The sequence below is a fragment of the Geospiza fortis genome, unplaced genomic scaffold (genome assembly GCF_000277835.1).
Source record: "Geospiza fortis unplaced genomic scaffold, GeoFor_1.0 scaffold70, whole genome shotgun sequence".
Taxonomy (NCBI): Eukaryota; Metazoa; Chordata; class Aves; order Passeriformes; family Thraupidae; genus Geospiza; species Geospiza fortis.
Window position 1 is genome coordinate 2,733,938 of NW_005054317.1, and position 17,980 is coordinate 2,751,917.

At 42.7% G+C, this 17,980-nt stretch overlaps 1 protein-coding gene across 1 annotated transcript in view; it reads right to left on the reverse strand.

The window, feature by feature from the left end:
- The window catches only part of TAFA1 (TAFA chemokine like family member 1), a 209,168-nt gene extending 202,474 nt beyond the window's left edge, over nucleotides 1-6,694 (reverse strand). The window contains exons 1-2 of the mRNA XM_005420183.2: nucleotides 6,323-6,694; nucleotides 4,118-4,238 (exon numbers count right to left, since the gene is read on the reverse strand). Coding sequence (XP_005420240.1) covers nucleotides 4,118-4,235 — 118 coding nt within the window. The 5' untranslated portion in view covers nucleotides 4,236-4,238; nucleotides 6,323-6,694. The remainder of the gene's footprint in view (nucleotides 1-4,117; nucleotides 4,239-6,322) is intronic.
- Nucleotides 6,695-17,980: the final 11,286 nt, after the last annotated feature.

Sequence of the window (17,980 nt, forward strand, 5' to 3'; positions counted from 1 at the left end):
ACATTTTATTTATACTTTCCTGAGGAATTAGATTCAAAACCCTGCCTGTTTTGAACTGAATAGCCACATATATGGGGCATATGAAAATAGCAGACCTTTTGAAATGTGAAAATATGCAGTTTACCCCAGGGCTATAAAAAAAATCAGTGGGAAGGCCAAGATCAGAACTAAGACATTTTTTGCTCACAGCCACAGACTACAGTTTCTGCAAAATGCTGTCTACTGAGAAACATGCTCACAGCATCCTTAGGTTGATGTTCCTTGTTAGTTGATGCAGAATTGCTTTGAGACTGATTTTTCTGTCTCGTAATATGTAGTACAGAGAATCACTTCTTGAGGAGATTTTTAATAGGCACATCATTAACTACTGTCACAATAAAAGGTACTTCATGTTTAGCATCATAAAATTCCAGCCTTGATTCAGTCCATGATTTCTTCCTCTGAACAGGACTATTTTTAATTAACATATTTGCAAATGTCAGCAGTGCTACAGTGGGTACCTTTTTCTGCTTGTGTGTGCCTTCCATCTTTACACTGCACACAAGACTAATTCATTTGCACAAACCTACAGGTGAATCCTGTGTCCTTCCAATACATGGCCAGTGTTGTCACCTATGATTAGCTGAAAGATCCAATCCCTTGTTATAGAACAAAGTCAAAATTTTGCAAAGAATTGCGTGACTGAAAGGGTGATGTCTGCTTTATTTTTTTTTTCAAACTTGAATCCTGTACTTTGCTAATATCTTATGTCACCAAATCCCAGCATCAACTTCCTGCTGCTGGGAGGCTCGATCCTGTCAATCAGATGATCAATGAACTATCACAGGCACTCAGATAACTCTGCAAATCAACATGTCCACTCTAACCCCTCAGGCCAATTCCACAGCCCTACAACTGTGTGTATCTTAGAGACCAAAACAACCAGCATGGAATTCTTTTCATTACCACTATTTCTTCTTAAATCACACAGAAATGACAAGCTTGCAAAGAAGATGGAGATTTGTTTCCACATAAAGTCATTTCCTGTGAATGCTTTCACACATCCTTTGCCTAACATGATTTTCATGAAAATGAAATATAACCATAAAAAACCCTGCAGAAAGCCATGAATATTGCCCAAGGGGAATTACACTGCAGTGGGGTTCTGCAGGTTTACTCCCAGGTCTCCTCTTCCTCACCTACCCAAGTCAAAAGGAACAGGCACCAATATTTAAGGGCACTAAAGAGCAGCACTCAAACTTCTCACTGCGTTAATGAGACAAGAAAGAATTAATGAACAGGCACAAACAATACAGCATCATTCATCTCATAAGCAAGCAGTATTTACTATGGCCTTACTACCTGTGCCCACCTGCCAACATTTCACAGAAAATGAAGTCACAAATACTGTCATGTAGAGCAGTTTATCACATTTGTTTCCAGGTTCATACCTTCTGCTAAGTCATCTAACTGAATAAAGAAGTACTGAATTATAAAAATGAAAAATTATGCTGCACTGGAAAGAGGCTTTAAGCTACTGTGATTGCACAGTGTGTTAAAATCTATTTCAGCCCATTCAGATACTTGTTTGAGAAAGTTTCTGGGAGGAAAAAAAAAAAAAGATCAAGCTCAGAAATCTCTGATGATAAACTAACCTTTTAATATATTGCCCTTGATTTCCAGGATTTCCAAACTGGATTAACTGCTGTGGTCCAGATGGATATATTCACTGTGCTAATCCACTGTGTTCAGTTCAAGTTTATTATGCTAAATACACTCCAAGAGGATTTTATCTTTTACCTGCACCTTCCTGTGCTCAGTGAGACTCTTCTATTCATCAAGAATGAGAAGCACAAGATGAGGTGGAACCTGCCTTTTTAATTATCTTGTACCAAAGTGGCCCCATGATGGAGATGAACTGCTCAAACTCTCTTATTTTAGGGCAGCTCATTATCTATGCACAATCACAAACTGAAAGAAAAGGTATGCTGAGCATGCTATTGATTACAGCTCTATCTGCCATGATGCAATAACTGGAAATTTCATACACAAAGTATTAAACTACTGAAATTATGCTTTGGCTTATCTGCATCCATTTTTTATTCACTTTTATTTGGCTGAACATTTTAATCTTATTTACACAGTTTCTAACTAAAAGTAAACTACACATTCCTAATAATATAAATATGAAAAATAGGATGTGCTCAGGGACTGCAGTTGAATACATTAAAATCACTCAGTTTGCTAGTTAACATATTTCCATCCCTTTTATGTACAACCTTTCACATTCAGTTGGCAGACTGCAAATTCATGGCCCTATTAAAAAAACAGTGTCTTGATTTTCTGTTGTGACAGCAGAAATCTTCCAAAATATCTGAGTTTCCCTAAAGGACACTCACTGGCTGGTACTTCCCAGGTGTAGCACAATCTGAATTTGAGGTGAACATCATGTCAAATTCCACTCATCTGTCAATGTAGTGGATTATTTCTTGAGAGACTGAAATTGGCTGCCTGGGATCAGAACACCATCAATCTTATTCATGTAGGGTGCAGAGAAGCTGCCTGAGCCAGGCTCGCAGGAGGGAAAGCTTGGCTGCTTCTAAGGAGGTGATGAGGCAGCTGTAAAACCTTCACTCTATCTGTAGCACATCCCTGAGTGAAAGATTTTGTCATTTTTTACATTTCCCCAACATTTGGTATGCATTCAGTGTCTTGCTGTTCTTGCTTCATAAAAAAGGTGATTTTTCAAGCTTAGGCAAATGTTGCAGAGCTCTGGATCTGCCCAGTTCTCATTTTTCCTCATAATGTCACTTGTTTCAACTGATTCCATAAAGTGATATTATGTTTTCCCTTTACATACCCATGCAGCTGGGCTCTCTTTTCCCCTTTCCTTCACTAGGGACAAACTCAAATAACCAGCAGCATTTCTGATAATTGCACTATAATAAATCTCCGCAAGTCCCAAAGAAGTCCCTCACCCCTCAAACTTCAAGCACTCCTAGATTTCCAGTGCCAGGGGTTAAAGGTGACACCCTTGGTTAATCTGATGCTCTAATATGGGCACTGAGACCTGGCCTAGCAAGGATTTTGGTCGATTCCTCTGTAATATTTATGTTTTATTAGAACAAACCAAGACAACGCCAATACCTGTGATTTCTGGGCAAGAAACATACCTGGGAAAACTTTGAGTTTTAAAGTTGCCAAAGACCTGTGCTCAAGACCATCTGTCTTTGAAGGGATATCATTTGATCAAAGACATTAAAATATTAATTGCCATGTCATAAAATGATTCATCACTGTGAGTTAACACTTTCCATCTTTCATTTCTACAACTCTTAGAGCCCCTCCCACCTTTTCTTTGGATTCAAATTTGGTTAAGTGACATTCTTGGCCCATCTAACTTTAACCAGATGAAAATTTTTAGCATAGCACATTCTTCAAAGTGCAATTAGCAGTTGAAGGAGTTATGTGATCCATTTCTATTAATAAAAACATAATAAAACCACTGCTGTGCTGTCCCTGCAGACCAAGCAGTCCAGGTGAGCTGTGCTCTCCACTGTTAACCTGTGGGATTGATTCTGCCTTTACAGGCACTGCACTCTGTTCACAGTCCCAGATTCTCCTCCAGGACACACTTTTTGCAGCCCCATCAATTTCAGAGGTAAACTTGAGAACCTCTGAATGAGTGTGCCTCCTTTAACCCAAGGCAAACATCTGACCTCCAGATTCAGTGCCCACGGTTTAAGGAACAAACCTGAACCCAGACTGGGTCAGATAAGTACAAAATTCCACAAACCTGTGCTCTCACAGTGTCCAAGTTCTACAGAAATTCCAGAACTTCACCAAATGGGAAGAAGGGGAGAGAGAAACAAGGACACAGAAACTGAACCGTTACCCGCAATGGGATTTTTCTGTTGGGCAATTGTTAGAAAATGACATCAAACATGACTATTCCCACATTGGATTGGCAAAGCACAACACACATTAGACTCACCAGAAAACAGATGCTGTGCAATACAAAGGCAAACAACTCATAAAACTTAAATGATAAAGAGAATTTTGATTAGTCAATCATTTATCAAGACAGACAGGAGCACGGGCAGAGAGCCTGCCAGCCCAGAGCTGAGCTCAGTCCTACCTGGTCTGTGCAGGTGATGCTGCTGGAAAGTGTGATGGAGGGACCCCTGACAGAGCAGCATTGCACAGGCACTTATCCACAAATACAGGACCCAGGACATTGCAGAGACCACTGCCATTCTCTAAACAAAATATTAGACACACATTATTATCCAACGCCTTCCAGCACACACAATAGTCAGCTTCCATTACAACAGTGGTTTTAATACTTTTCTGTTTCACTCCTTTTGCTAAACGTCTTTTGATTATTATTCCCCCCCTGCAGGATGCAATTGTTGTACAACAAAGGTCATGCCCAAAAAGGACAGCTGAGGTAAAGAGACATCAACACAGGAGCCTGGGTAACTTTAATAATTCAGTGGTAAAAATCAAACTGTAATAATCTGAGGACTAAAAAAACCACAATATAAATAGAAGCTGGGAAATCTTCTCACACTGATCCATAGCTCAATTTACAAGGGAGTTAAAAATATAAACCAAATTTTAAAAAGTCACAACACCAGCTGGAAAAACCCAAGATGATGTCCAGCCAGTATCAAAGCTGCTTTAAATACATTGCAGAAAGACATAACACATCCTCAGATATCCAAGACATATTGCCAAAATACTCCATCCCCAAAACTAAAAAGGTTATTACTGACCCAGAAGGTAACAGTACATTGTTTGGTTTTTTGCTTTTGCAAGCATTAATTATTAATCATGCTTTTGTCTACCAAACAAAGTAATTGTTTCTCAGAATTATGTTCTAATCCCCAGATGAAATCAGCTTCCTTTTGTTCGACCTGTGCATGCACAAGGACTGGAGTATGGCCAGGCTGAATTTCAGATGTGTTCTATAGAAGATCTGATGCTTCCACAAAGCATATTGTGTCAAAATTTTAAAAATATTCCCTTTGCAAAGGGAAAAGGCAATTTCTTTGTCTGCTGGTGCTGGTGCACTTGGCCATGCAGTGCAGACAACTCTTTTTCCATACTTGTGCTCATGGTTGTACTAAGTGGGTGAATTTCCCTCTGACTTGTTAACTTCAGCAGCCCTTGCTCAGTGCCTGCAAGGATCAGGAGGTTTGCAAGGCTCAGCTACGCTACACATCGTCCAGCTCCCCTAACAGCACCTTCTGCTGCATTTCAGATGGGCAAATTAATCAAACTTCAGGCACTCTCCTCACTCAGCCAATGACGGGATGCTGCTCTCTATCTAATAATCCAATCAGCTGAACATCATTTTCACAGAGCAAGAAAGACTTTGAAAGATTCAATCTCTCACATGGAAAAAAATCATGTTTTTACCAAAAAAACCCCACTAAAACTGCATGCAGTATCAGGGGATTTCTACAGTAGGAAGATGAACAATATTAAAATAGCAAAATGCTGTGGTAATGAAATATATGCATAGAAATCCTTTTTTTTCGCCCTGATTTTTAAGCAGCAGAGTCTTTGGGAAGCTTTTTAAGTCTAATTAGTTGAAATGAACCAGATAAACTGACAAGTATAATTAATAGAGAATACCAAAACATTATTTTGATCAGCATGAGGCTCTTCCTTTCTCTGCACTGAGTGCTTGATGCACTGCTTGGTGTATAATTAATTTCATTTCCAACTGTTTGCTTTGCAGTATACAATGCACTTTTTCTCCTCTCTTTTTAGACCCATTTATCTTGCAAAATAGATTCAATCTCCTCAGATCCTGGAGCTCCCAGGAGGCTTCCCGTGTCTTCAGGAATTAACACCTTCTTGTCATAATTGGTGCTCCCGTGCTTTTTATATCACAAGGCAAAGGGAAAGGTGAGCCTCACGCAGGGGAGAAACAGGTATTCAGGTTATTTAAACTGAACTTTAAAAATCCCAGTCAAAGAGCGAAACTTCCACAACCTGCTAAATGCTTCTGTATCTTTCCTCCGGCATCATGTTCTTTACACATGGACAGCAGACTTTACCCACTCTGGCTTTAAAATTAGTTTTTGTGGCATTTTAAAATATAAAACCCTCTCTCAAACATTTGCTATTTCAAACTACCTTTGCTCAAACCCAGCGTTTCTTACAAACATCTTCATGCACTCGTTCGTCAGCAAACTGTCACACACATACAATTTCACCCAGAGATCGTCTTATCATTAATATAGAAACACAGCAGTGAATATTTTCCACTTATTATCTGAGGAGTTCCAGATCTGATTTCTGAATCTTAAATCCTGAGGAAGCTCCTTACCTGAGTAATCCAACCAAGAGCAGAGCACTCTAGTAGTGTTCATCGGAAAGATCTAATACTTTTTTAAATCCATCTGTACCACAATAAGGGATTTCTTTTATAGCTTCCCAATAATCTTCTTTATCAGGATTAAAAGTAGAAAAAAAAAAAAAAAAGAAGCAAAAAAAATCTCTTTTTCGTTACAAATCCTGTTTCCAGAGTAAAGAAGACATCTGAGCTCTCAGACTGCCGTCAGAAAAGTGGCCAAGGTTTGAGGGGTGGAAACCTTCTCATTTTCACCTTTAGAGCATTTCCGAGCATCCCCTGGTGCTGGAGGAGCCCTCTGCAGGGGTCTGGCGGCGAGGGGCGCCTCGCAGGACACGCGAGGCCGAGCAGCAGCTTAAAGCGACACAGCCCTCGCTCAGCCAGCGACTGGAGCTGCATTTAAATAGCGGCAGCAGAGCTCGCACGGCGCAGGGGAGCGGCCGCTCGGGCTGCGGGAGGCGGGCGGGGAGGGGAGCCGGGAGTGCGCGGCCTCCGAGGCGCCTGGGACGGGCTGATTCCGCCAGCACAGCCTTTATCCGCCAGCCTTCATCCCCCGGCACCTGTTCACCAGAGGAGAGCGAGACTTCGGGAGTCTCTTCCCCTGCACATGCCTGGGAAGGGGAAGGGAGGTGCAGGGAAGGGGAGCGAGGCACACAGCGGAGCAGGAGACTCCCTCACGCTCCCGGGGGCTGCCCAGCACCTTGCCACAACTCTCGGGGGAATCTTTAGCTTTCCTTCCAACTCCATTTCCGAGCCTTCTCTGCAGACAATGGGGAAAGAGCTCTGATTTACTCCCAAATGCTAAAGCTCAGCTATGCCAGATTATTTATTGCAGTTATTTATTCTCCACGTCTTAAGTGGCCATTTACAGGAATGGAGTGGTTTCCTCTCCCTCTTGTACCATATGTAATTATTTTTTTAAAGAGCCATTGTATAGACTTAGTACATACCATTCACTTGGTATTACAGCTCTTATGTCTGCCTACAAAAGAAAAAGGGCTTGGAGACAAAACAGAAACTTCCATTTTGAGAGCTCAGGATGTGTGCTACAACACAATGTGGGATTATTTGTTTTCCCCCTGGATAACCTGTGGTAGAAGAGTGTGCCACCTTCACTAAATGCTCACCAGCACAAGACACCAAACAATAATAAATAATAACAGCACTAAGTACTCTTACACTCAAGTACCTCCAGCTCAGCACCTGAGGACATCTATCTCAGTGCAGACTCTCTGAGAGGTGCAATGAGCTCGCCTGACACATCACATTCTCCTTTGGAGCTGCTCTATTTTATTGGGTAATACACACCAAGTATTTGGCCCTGCAGACCAACAGAGATGCTATACTGGTCTCTGCCACAATGCTCAGAGCAGGTCTCTATTACAGCCTTAACACAGTGAAGCAATTGGTGGCAGGTGGGTGTGACAAAGTGACACAGGAGATCACTGGCCATGAACTTTCCCATCAGGTCCCTGAGCATAGCTGGGGACAAGAGAGTGGTTCAGGCCAAGCTTCACTGACCAGAGATGCTTTCAAGGGGTCAACACTTTATTTTCAGGTGCTTTGTTTCACAACACATTGTGGGTGGGGATATAATGATATGTTTAATAATGGCTTTCTTGTTTTCCTGCAGAATTTCCTTAGACACCGAAAGACAGCAAAGAACTGAGGTCGTTATTACTGTCTGGCCTCAGAAGGGTCTAGAAGGCTCAAGAAAAGTGGATGAGAGGCAACAAAACCCCATGAAGTACTGAAGAACAAGGTAGGTACCTTGTAGCTACCCTGGATCAGGTACAGCCAACAGCAGGAGTCAGCAGGAGGAGGCTGCTGGGGTTTGCTGCCAAAGCCACAGGGAGGCTCAAGGAATTCAATCCCATGGGAATACAGGGAGATTTCTGCAGCTCCTGTGAAGGGCAAGTGATGGGGATTTAATTGGAAATAAACACCTCTTTAAGATAGAACCCTTTTAGGACTTTGTGGGAAAGATACAAGTGAAATATACAGTGTGGGAAACATACAAGTGAAATATACTGAGTCAGGAGGTGTGAAGAAAGATAAAAGGAGAAGGGTCTCAAGCAAATACCTCCTAAGGAACTCAAAAGCCTTGTGGACAGCAGGAAGAATCAGACAAATTGTGACCACACACCTTGGCAGAGTAGTCAGAGACAGATTTATGCAAGATACAGATTTATGTAAGGTACAGCAGACCTGTCACTCTGCCAAGCACTGCTAACTCCCAGCTCCATGAGGCTAATGCCACCATAACCCCTGACAGATGCTGCTATTGCTCAGGACAAGCTCTGCAGAAACAGGGGACATGTTGCTTCTGCAGGGTAGGGGGGAGATCAGAGGGACAGAGAGAATATTAAACAGGCTGTGCTTGCAGCCTCTCCCTGCCCTGGCTCCCAGCATCAGACAGGAGCACAGGAGTCCTTGGCAAATCTTGCAGAAGCATCCTCACACCTGCTTTGATGTCTTTGCTGCCAATTTTAACTTTCAGTGGACCAACAAGACATCAAACATTTTCCTCTTGCCCTCTTTGCTGAGCACAGTGCCATATTCACCTGATGGTTTGGGGTTTACCTCAGCCTCCTCAGCTGGCTCTGACAGGGAGGGGATGATGCTTTACAAGCACCTCTGGCCCCATGTTGAATGTGAGGCTACTGACCCTGACACCCTGGGAAGAGAAAATAGGAAGGAAAAAAACCCACAAGTGAGCAGCCTGCACATTTCAAAATGCTTTCTCGTGAAAAGGGAAGGCTGCAAGTAATTTGTCTCTAGACAAGAGGAAGATAGGACAAAAGGTGGTGTCCTGTGGAATGGCAGCTCCTGGCAGTGCTGGGGCTTGATGAATCCATGAACACCTTTGGGTTTCATGGTCTGTGTCTGACTGCTGGGAGGTGAAGTGTCAGGAGGAGCTCCTTCCACTCCCACTCTGACACAGGAGAGGACAGACAGCAGCACCTGAGCTGTCCCAGCTGGAGAGCACGGAAGCTGCCCATCCACAGCTCTGACTGAGAGACTCCACGGGGCTGCTGGCACAGACCATTACACTGGATGGCATCTCCAAGGTGAAGGTAGGTTGCAAGGGGTCAGCAGGAATCCAGCTGTCTTTGAGAATCTGCCCCACACCCAGGGCTGCATGCACAAGGAGAACAGCATCTCTCTCCTGCTTCCACCATTCATCTAGAGATGCCAAGTAAATGACAAAAATAGGCAAATAAAAATAAATGCTCTTCCCTGCCTGGACCTCTATTTATCACAATTTTCTGGGCACACAGAAAAGGACAGCATATGCAACTCAGGCAAGCTCATGCAGACAGCAGATTGGTGCTGGCACCCAAACAGGGGCCTCTGGCCTCTGCTTTCTGCGTTCTGCCTCCTCTGCCTCCCTCTCCTCGTCCCCCACAGTTGCCTTTTCCCCATGAAGAGGTTTAACACCACGCATCCATGCTCGTATTTCACAGGTCCTGGAGAAGGCTCACCACCTTGGAAATGCAGAGCTCCTCAGTTCCAGTGTTCCTGGGACAAGGAAGCTTTGCTTTTCACAGATTGCATTCTCCACCCCTCCCAGCTGCTTCCACCCACCCTACAAAGCTCCTTCCCATATCCCAGCCTCTCCCCTGGCTGCTGCCTGGGCAACAGGCACTGCACACTGCAGCTCCTCCCTACCTAAATGTTCCTTCCCAGGTGAGCCAAGTGCAGTCTCACAGCAAATTTTACCTCAGCTCCACCAAAAGCCAGATTTCTGACGCTCATCCAAGGTTCACAACATGCATGAAAGCTTTTTCAAAAACCTGGCAGAGCAGTTTTGCTTGGCCTCCTCCCCTCCTCACAGAGTTTTTCCTCCACTGGGAACCATCCCACATGGATACCCAGCAGCTGAGCATGCAAAGATGGAGCTGCCTACACGTGATTGCCTGAACAGCAATGCTGTGAAGCCTAGAGTTAAAACCAGCCAAGAAATCCTCATCCAGGGCCCTGAGCCTCCCTGTGTTTCTTGCTCTTGGTTGTTTTCCTTTCCCCTAGTGGAACAGGAAGCACAAAGAATATTCCTTTGGTACAGGGAGAGCACAGGATTATCAGGTCCCTGGACACAGCTTGGCCCAGACATTTACAATCCACATTCAATGCATGAGTGCAGCAATGTTTGATGTTCTGTGTGCACATCCCCTCTGCTCAGCCAGGAGCTCCACTTCATGTCTAGAACTTTTGATAGATACATTCCCAGGAAAACCTTCCTCATCCTGAGACTTCCTTTTCTCAGTCCTCACCCCTTTTCTCCCTCTCTTGCAGGTCATCTAATCCAATCTCAGTGACCAAACTGAATCTATTTCCTTTCTTGCTCTTCCTACGTCTTCAATGACAGCATAAAATCCTTCTGGCTATATTGTAAGGTTTGCTCCTCCTACAGCTTTTTCCAGTGACAAGAGAAGATGCAGTGTTTTTTCTGAGTCAAACAAGAAAAGCTTAGCTAGAAAGATACAGCATTTTTCCATGAAGGGAATAAACACTAAGGTTTTTTCTGGCTGTCTCCACTGACCACACACGAAGACCCCCCACACACCAAGAGCCTGAAAGAGCAGAGCTGAACAACATGTGCAGGGAAGCCCCTTCCCATGGGATCACCCCAGGGGCTGGTGCAGACAAATTTTGTTCCACCTCAAGTCCAGGGTGTTGGGAGATGTGCTGTGTTTCCAGCCCAGGTGCAGACACATGGAAATGGAGGCTCAGCCAAGGCAGCAGCACAGCACACTCAAAGGAGATGCTCCACCTGCTGCTCTTGGCCCCTTTCCACCCTCTCATCTCCTGGCACATCCCTGCTCTGCCTCTCTCCCTGCTGCCTCAGCCACACCAAACCTGCTTGGCAGATGCAGCAGCTTTGTCAACCATCCCCAAGTTCACAGGGAGGATCCAAGCAGGAAGATGATGCAACCACAGGGGAAAAAGAAACCAACCAAATAAAACCCCAACCAAACCAAACCCCACAACAACCACAGGAGCACAATATGTAGCTTGCACTGGAAAACAACAATCAAATAACAAGTTTGAATGTTGACAAAAGCAGGGAGAAGTGAGAACGGAACGCAAAATGAAGGATTCTCACAATTGTTCTTCCCAGCCTACCTTAAACTTGTGGCTACTCCTTGTCAAAGGGATGTCTGGTCTTCCCAATTACTGTATTTGGGAGGCAGGGATTCTGCTTTTTACAGTTTTCCAAAGCCTAAGAGGGGGGAGAGAGAAAAAGAACACATCTATATTTGTCAGGGAAGTTTCTATCACAAAAGTTTGTGTCCTAGTTATTTTTAAAGTATGTAGGACAACGCACACAAAAATTCTCAACCCTTATCTAGAACTTGCCATTAGCTGACAAGAGGATTAACAAGATGAATTATCTGTGCAGTACATTATCATCATGAAAAAAAAATTAATAGCACTCAATACATTTAAAATATAACCAGCAAAACATGACTATGCTCAGGATATCATGGCAGGTAAACATAACCATCATGTAATGAAGATCTGTTGTCCATTTCATTTCAGTTCAGAGATACCAAAAAGCAAAGAAATCTAAGTTGAAAACAGCCCATGATCTGATAGCAGTTCATGGCTTCTTGTGATACTATTAGCCTTTATCTATAGCGGGAGAGATCATCCTGATCTGAAAATCCAGAAGCTTTTCATGGATTCCCAAATTCATCCCAGCACAAACTCAGCACCTCCAGCTGATTCTTAAAAGAGCCAGCTTGAACCCATTACATAAAATGCTGTTGGAATAGTCCCAGTTTGAAAACAAGCTATTACTTTTGTCAGGCTGCAGCTGCTTTTCCAGACCAGAAAAACCACATTACAGGCAAGATTCCCCTACTGTGGGCAAATCATGGGTCAGAGGCTGCATGAACTGAAAATTAGTGTATCTATAGCCAGAGGGGACATTTGGCATTTGATATATCACTTTCATTATGTCAAATATCAGCCCTAATATCACAGGTTTAGCATCTACTTTTGCTGCTGAAAAGTCAACTTTTACATGATGGTGCAAGTGTTTTTAATATTTACAACATAAAACAAATCCAAGAAAAGCAAAGGCATTCAAAATCTTTGGGAAGCAAATTCCCTATGGTGAGCTCAGATATAGTCACTGGGTTATATTCACTCCCTCTGCACTTGCTATGTTCCTAAATTTCAGTTAAACTTAATTAAAAAAATAGCTCTCCATTATTATTTCAGCAGCTTTAGAAGCAGGGTTGAACTAGATGGTCTTCAGAGGCCCCTTTCAACCTCAGCCATTCTGTGAGTCTGTCATTATCATGAAGTAATATATAAAAAAAGGAGGTTTCAACAGTTTAAAAAAAGCCTTCTCTGTCAAATTTGACATATTTCAGACATCAGCATAGAAACAAAACTATCTAGAAGACAAATTTCCCCCTAAAACATTGCAGCAAGTCAGCCCTAGCTTGATAGCCCCTCTCTCTCCTCTGGCAGACTCCTCCAGCCCAGCCAGCCTTCCACCTTCTCCTGGCACAGGGACAGCTGTAGGAAAAGCTGCCAAATCCATACAAAAAGTTGTTACACAGACCAAAGCTCAAAAATACATCAACCCTTTTCCAGTCCCATCAGAAGCAAAAAATTTCCCCAACAAACCACAGAAGCTCAAAGGCCAAACCATGAACACAACCAGGAAACCACTCCACGACCCCCAAAATTCTATTTCCCAAAGACTCACCTTAATAAACAAACACCCAAAAACCAGGTCTGAAGTCAGAAGCAGGTTTAGTTCTTGTTTCTGTGTGCCTTTGCCTTAGACTACCTAATTTTTTTTTCCCCTTCTAAGTCCTTTTGGCTGCTTCCCCAGCTTTAAATCAAACAAACCCCATCACCCTCCTCTTCCTCTCAGTGTCTTTTTCCCCTACAGGGAGCTTTTATAAACTCAAACCACCTGAACACAGGGAGGAGCTGGTTTGAAGGCTCAAAGCACCATTAGGTGCAGTGTTATTTTGGTTAGAGCAAATCCCAGTGCTCAGGCACACCCAGGCTGATGTGGAGAAGGTGACAGGGTGGTTCTGTGCCAGGAGCTCAGGGCCTCTCCTGGCTCTGAAAAGTTTTAGACACCTAGGTCTGCTCCAGTGCCCATCCAAAGCACATCCTGGCACAGCCCAGCCCCTCTTTAGGAAGGAAGCTTTGCTGGTGCCAAAGGAAAATGCGAGAGGGCAGATCAGCTCTGCAGTGTTGCACTTCTGGTCTTTCTAAGTCCAGGTGCTACCCTGAAAATTGCACTTTAAAGTTTTCTAACTCTGCCTTAGCCTCAGCTGCTGAGCAAATCTCAGCTCTTACATTACACCAGGGGACTGACCAAACAGCTGATTTGCAAACCCATGTATTTGCTTCCACTTTATCATAAATACAGACAATGGTGGGGAAAAAAAATATCAACAAATTGAAAGGTTTCTGTGCTACTGGTCCCCTGCAGTGTGGACTCTTATAATGGAATCACTCTGTGATATTAAATTATATTTGAGTTTATTACTTCTAACATGGCCTGGGTTGTGCAGAAGCACAGTGTGGCTTCCACACACCTATTTTAGCATGCTTGGACATCCCCAGACTAGAGGTGCTACATGAGGAAATGTGGTTATGGATGAAATACACTGCTGTGCTATACTATAGCCTAGGGTTCCTAGGAAAATCCTTGAAAAGATAAAGCAGGCAGACAGCAACAATTTTTGCCTTCAGTTATGTTCATGAAAGAACCCACCCCCAACCAACCAAAAAAAAATATCATAAAGCAACACAGAAGACACACTTAAAAAGGGTGGAAATGAGTTTGGGGGGAGGATCTCCCACTGGAACAAAAAAGTGAGAATTATCATGAATATGTGGTATATAGCAGGCAATATTCCCTGACACCATTGCTTAAACAATTATGATTTAATTCCTTGTCACACCTATGGGCTTGTCATTATTTAAGAAAACCACTCTAAGGACTCTCTTCCACCTCTTCTCCCTGTTTGCTGGACCAGGCAGGGAGAGCCCAGAGTGCAATGCTGGTGCTGGAAATGGTGATTTTCTGAGTGGGGAATTAGTGCATGAAATGAGCAGGACAAAAAAAAAATCATATACTGTTCTGCCTCTGCTTCAAAACAGGTTGGTTGATTGACAGCAAACCCTATATAATAGTTCCTTCCAGGCAGATGGCAAGATCATGATTTGCTCTTCAGTCACAATTTTCTGCTGCCTCTCACAACCCAACCCATCTCCACAATCTACCAATAAAGAGAGGCCTGGGCTGCTTTATATGTGTTTTACAAGGCTCACATCAAAGCTTAGGGATTAATATTGTGACTGGTTATCATATTCCATTTTGTAAAAATTTGCCTCGAATTTGCCTCCAACATCTCCTGGCTGATCCTGTGCAGATAATAGCTGCAGAAATCCACACAAAAGCAGCTCGTAAATTCCTGAGCCACCCCTGACAGACAATACTCTTCAGAATGCTTGTGTAGGTGGTGAAAATCTTGCCATACATCTCCAGCTCTCTCAGCACATATTGTTTTTAGGCTGCCATCTGCTAATGCACAGTCCCACCCTAAGAGAGATGCAGCAATGAATGCTCCAATCTCCAGGCTGCTCTGATTTCAGATTTTTATTCCCAATTCCCAACCCTCAGTCCCTGTCATTCTTAACCCTGGGTGTAGCTGCAAAGTTCAACAGACCTGCTCACACCACTGCTAACTTTCAGTGGTAAAGAGCATTTATTGAGCACTGCTTTAATGAAGCAAAGCAGAGCTTCAGACAATGTGTTCCTGCAAGCTGATTCATTTGTCTTTGTGTCAGCTGTGGAGAGGTGCTGGGACAATCAGGAACTCTGGAAATCCTCATTTCCCATGCATGTGTGCTAAAAGGATGTGTATTAAGTTGGTGACAAGGGAAGAAGACAGCTCCTGAAGGCACAAAATGGGCAACATCTTGAACAAAGCAAGCCATGCCCATCACAGTGCAGAATGTCAGGATCAAATTATCCCAGTAAATAAGGAATGATGAACATTACCCTTGATTGATTTTCTTCTTCACTGGAATTGTCAGCAGTATTCTTTTTGTTACTGCTGATTCTGCTTCACTACCAAGCACATTAGCAAAATTTATAAGATTATATTTAATTTTTTTCTTGTTAGAAAACAAATTTATAATAGCTAATTTACATTAAGTTTCCTATTCAGAATCCATCACTAAAATACATTGGAAGCTACACATTTAATGCTAGGAAACTGAAAAGTATATTATCACTTGCCAACTGAAATTTATCTGTTTTGATCCTTTTTTTATATTCCTCTTCTTCCACACATCTCTTTTACTACCCCACCTTCTTCTCAGGTTTTCAAAGATTTTGTTGTCATTTAGTCCTGAATAAAATGCAAGAATCCACTGCAGGCTCTGTACATCAAACTGTGGTTCATGTCACACCCTGACTTCTGTGCACCAAGCAGGGAAGTCAGAATAAAGACTCATACACAATACATTAGAATTGCTTCTTGTATTTCTTGAAAAGAAAAAGGTGAATAAAGGAGGACCAAGAAAACAAAATAGGGATGGGAAAATGAAACTATGAAGGGCTGTGTGTTTAAAGGAGGTACAACTGGTAGTTTTGCTTTCTTTCCCAGCTTGTACAGCAATCCTCTCTTTCATTCCCCAAATGCTACAAAAATGGTTTGATAGACTGAAGTTATGTTTTCCTTGATTTCAGTAATCAAGGCAAGTCAGGACAATCTTTTCCATTGAAAATAGAATTCTTTTTACATCTAAGCAACAGTAGTAGTTTTTGTTTCATCTACCTCTGCTCCAGCAGAAGATTGCAAATGCCTTTTTGCAAGCTTTAGGTTGCCAGAAGTATAAACACCCTCTTCCGAGCCTGGCAGATGAATTCTCCTGCAATGAAATAGAATACCTCTCAGAGAGCTTGAAAGCAACTAATAGATTTTGAGGAAAATGCTGAAATTTGGCATAATGTTTCATAAATAAAGATATTTATGCAACATGTAATGCAATTGAACCACAAGCAGAAGGCCAGGCCCTCCTTATGATACCAAATCCTTCTTTTGCCAGTTTGCACAGATCTTTAATGGACATGGGGTCATTTGCTGCTTTTCTGAACCTCCCCTGACACAGTAATCATTGTTAAATTTTAAATATGAATCATTTTCCAGGCAATATCCAGTTGGCTCCTCCTTCAATTTTCCCACAGGGGGCTGAAAAGATGTTAAACTGTTCTCTTCACAATTAAATTCATGAAACACTTAAATTCTATGGCAGTCAGACACCAAGGAACAGGAAAATCATTTCATCTCATAATGTTTTAGAGCCCCTAGGCAAATGTAAACACTGTATGTGATAGAGGAAGGATTTATTGCTGCTGCTGAACAGAGATTCTGCAGATTTATTTGTATATCCAGTAGATTTTTGAGGATAACTTATTTATTACAGAATTTTGGTAAAATTATTATTTAGGAAGTTTGAACACACCAGACTCATTTGTGTGGAGATGCATTTTAAACAAAAAGATACAGAACCAAATCAATCTGTATTGAGCACTGGCCTGTAATAGTGAATCATTGCTGCACTCACTCTCCTGCCAGAGCATAAAAGGGTTTGAGAACTCACATATCCCAGGTTTTGGAGACATTTGATAAGTGACCACTGCAAGTGGTGCTGGAGACACATTCAACTTAGGCAGGGAAGTATCTAAGTTGCTCTTATAGTCTTGTAAATATTTTACCCAAGAATAGTTTCCTTAATTTTGCAGAGAAAAACATCAATAAACTCTGTTTCCAAATGTTGTTTTAACTATTCATTTTTATATAGCTCAGAATGCCAAAGGGCATCAGTCTGAGTCAGTACATCTCTGTTAGGATATCAAATTCATAGAAACATTGGTAAAAATAGGACTTTATGTCATACCACTTACTTTTATAGTAAGCACTTGGCTCTACTGGAGCCTCCTCTGCCTCAGCAGTACCAGGCAGCCTTGGGAGCTGCTTGGGAAACTAAAGGAGGATAATTCCAGTATCATGGCAGAGGTTGAGACATGAGCTTCCACCTGCAGTCAGCAGTGGATTGTGCTTGTAGGAGCAGCCACCCACACACTCATGTCTGTCCCTGTGGATATCCCAGCTCCAGCCGTGGTTTGCCATCCTGGTCCTGCCCAACACGCTGACTCTCACTGAAATTTTTGGGGAGAAGCCACCTCCTCCTTCACAGCTCCATCCATGAGATGCATCAGAGCTGGCTGAGCTCTGACCACAGCCTGTGGCCATGCACCAGCACCTCTGAAGATCACAGAGCCCTGAACCTGAGCATCAGCTCCCAACACCTCATCACACATCTCTGCTGAAGGGTCCCTGCATAGAACCAAAGAATTAAAAATCCTTTTTGTTCTCTTCTTAATCTCTGCACTTATTCAGTAGAACCAAGAGGAGACTGGAGGCCTCTTTAAACAAAAGCATAATTTCTGAATTTCTCCTGAAAGATGCCACAGAAATCACTCTGGAGCATCTGTCAAGCTGGCATTCCCCAGAGAGTGCTTCAGCTCTTTGCTCTGGCTAACTTGAAGCGAGAACTTGAACCATATCTCAGATAACT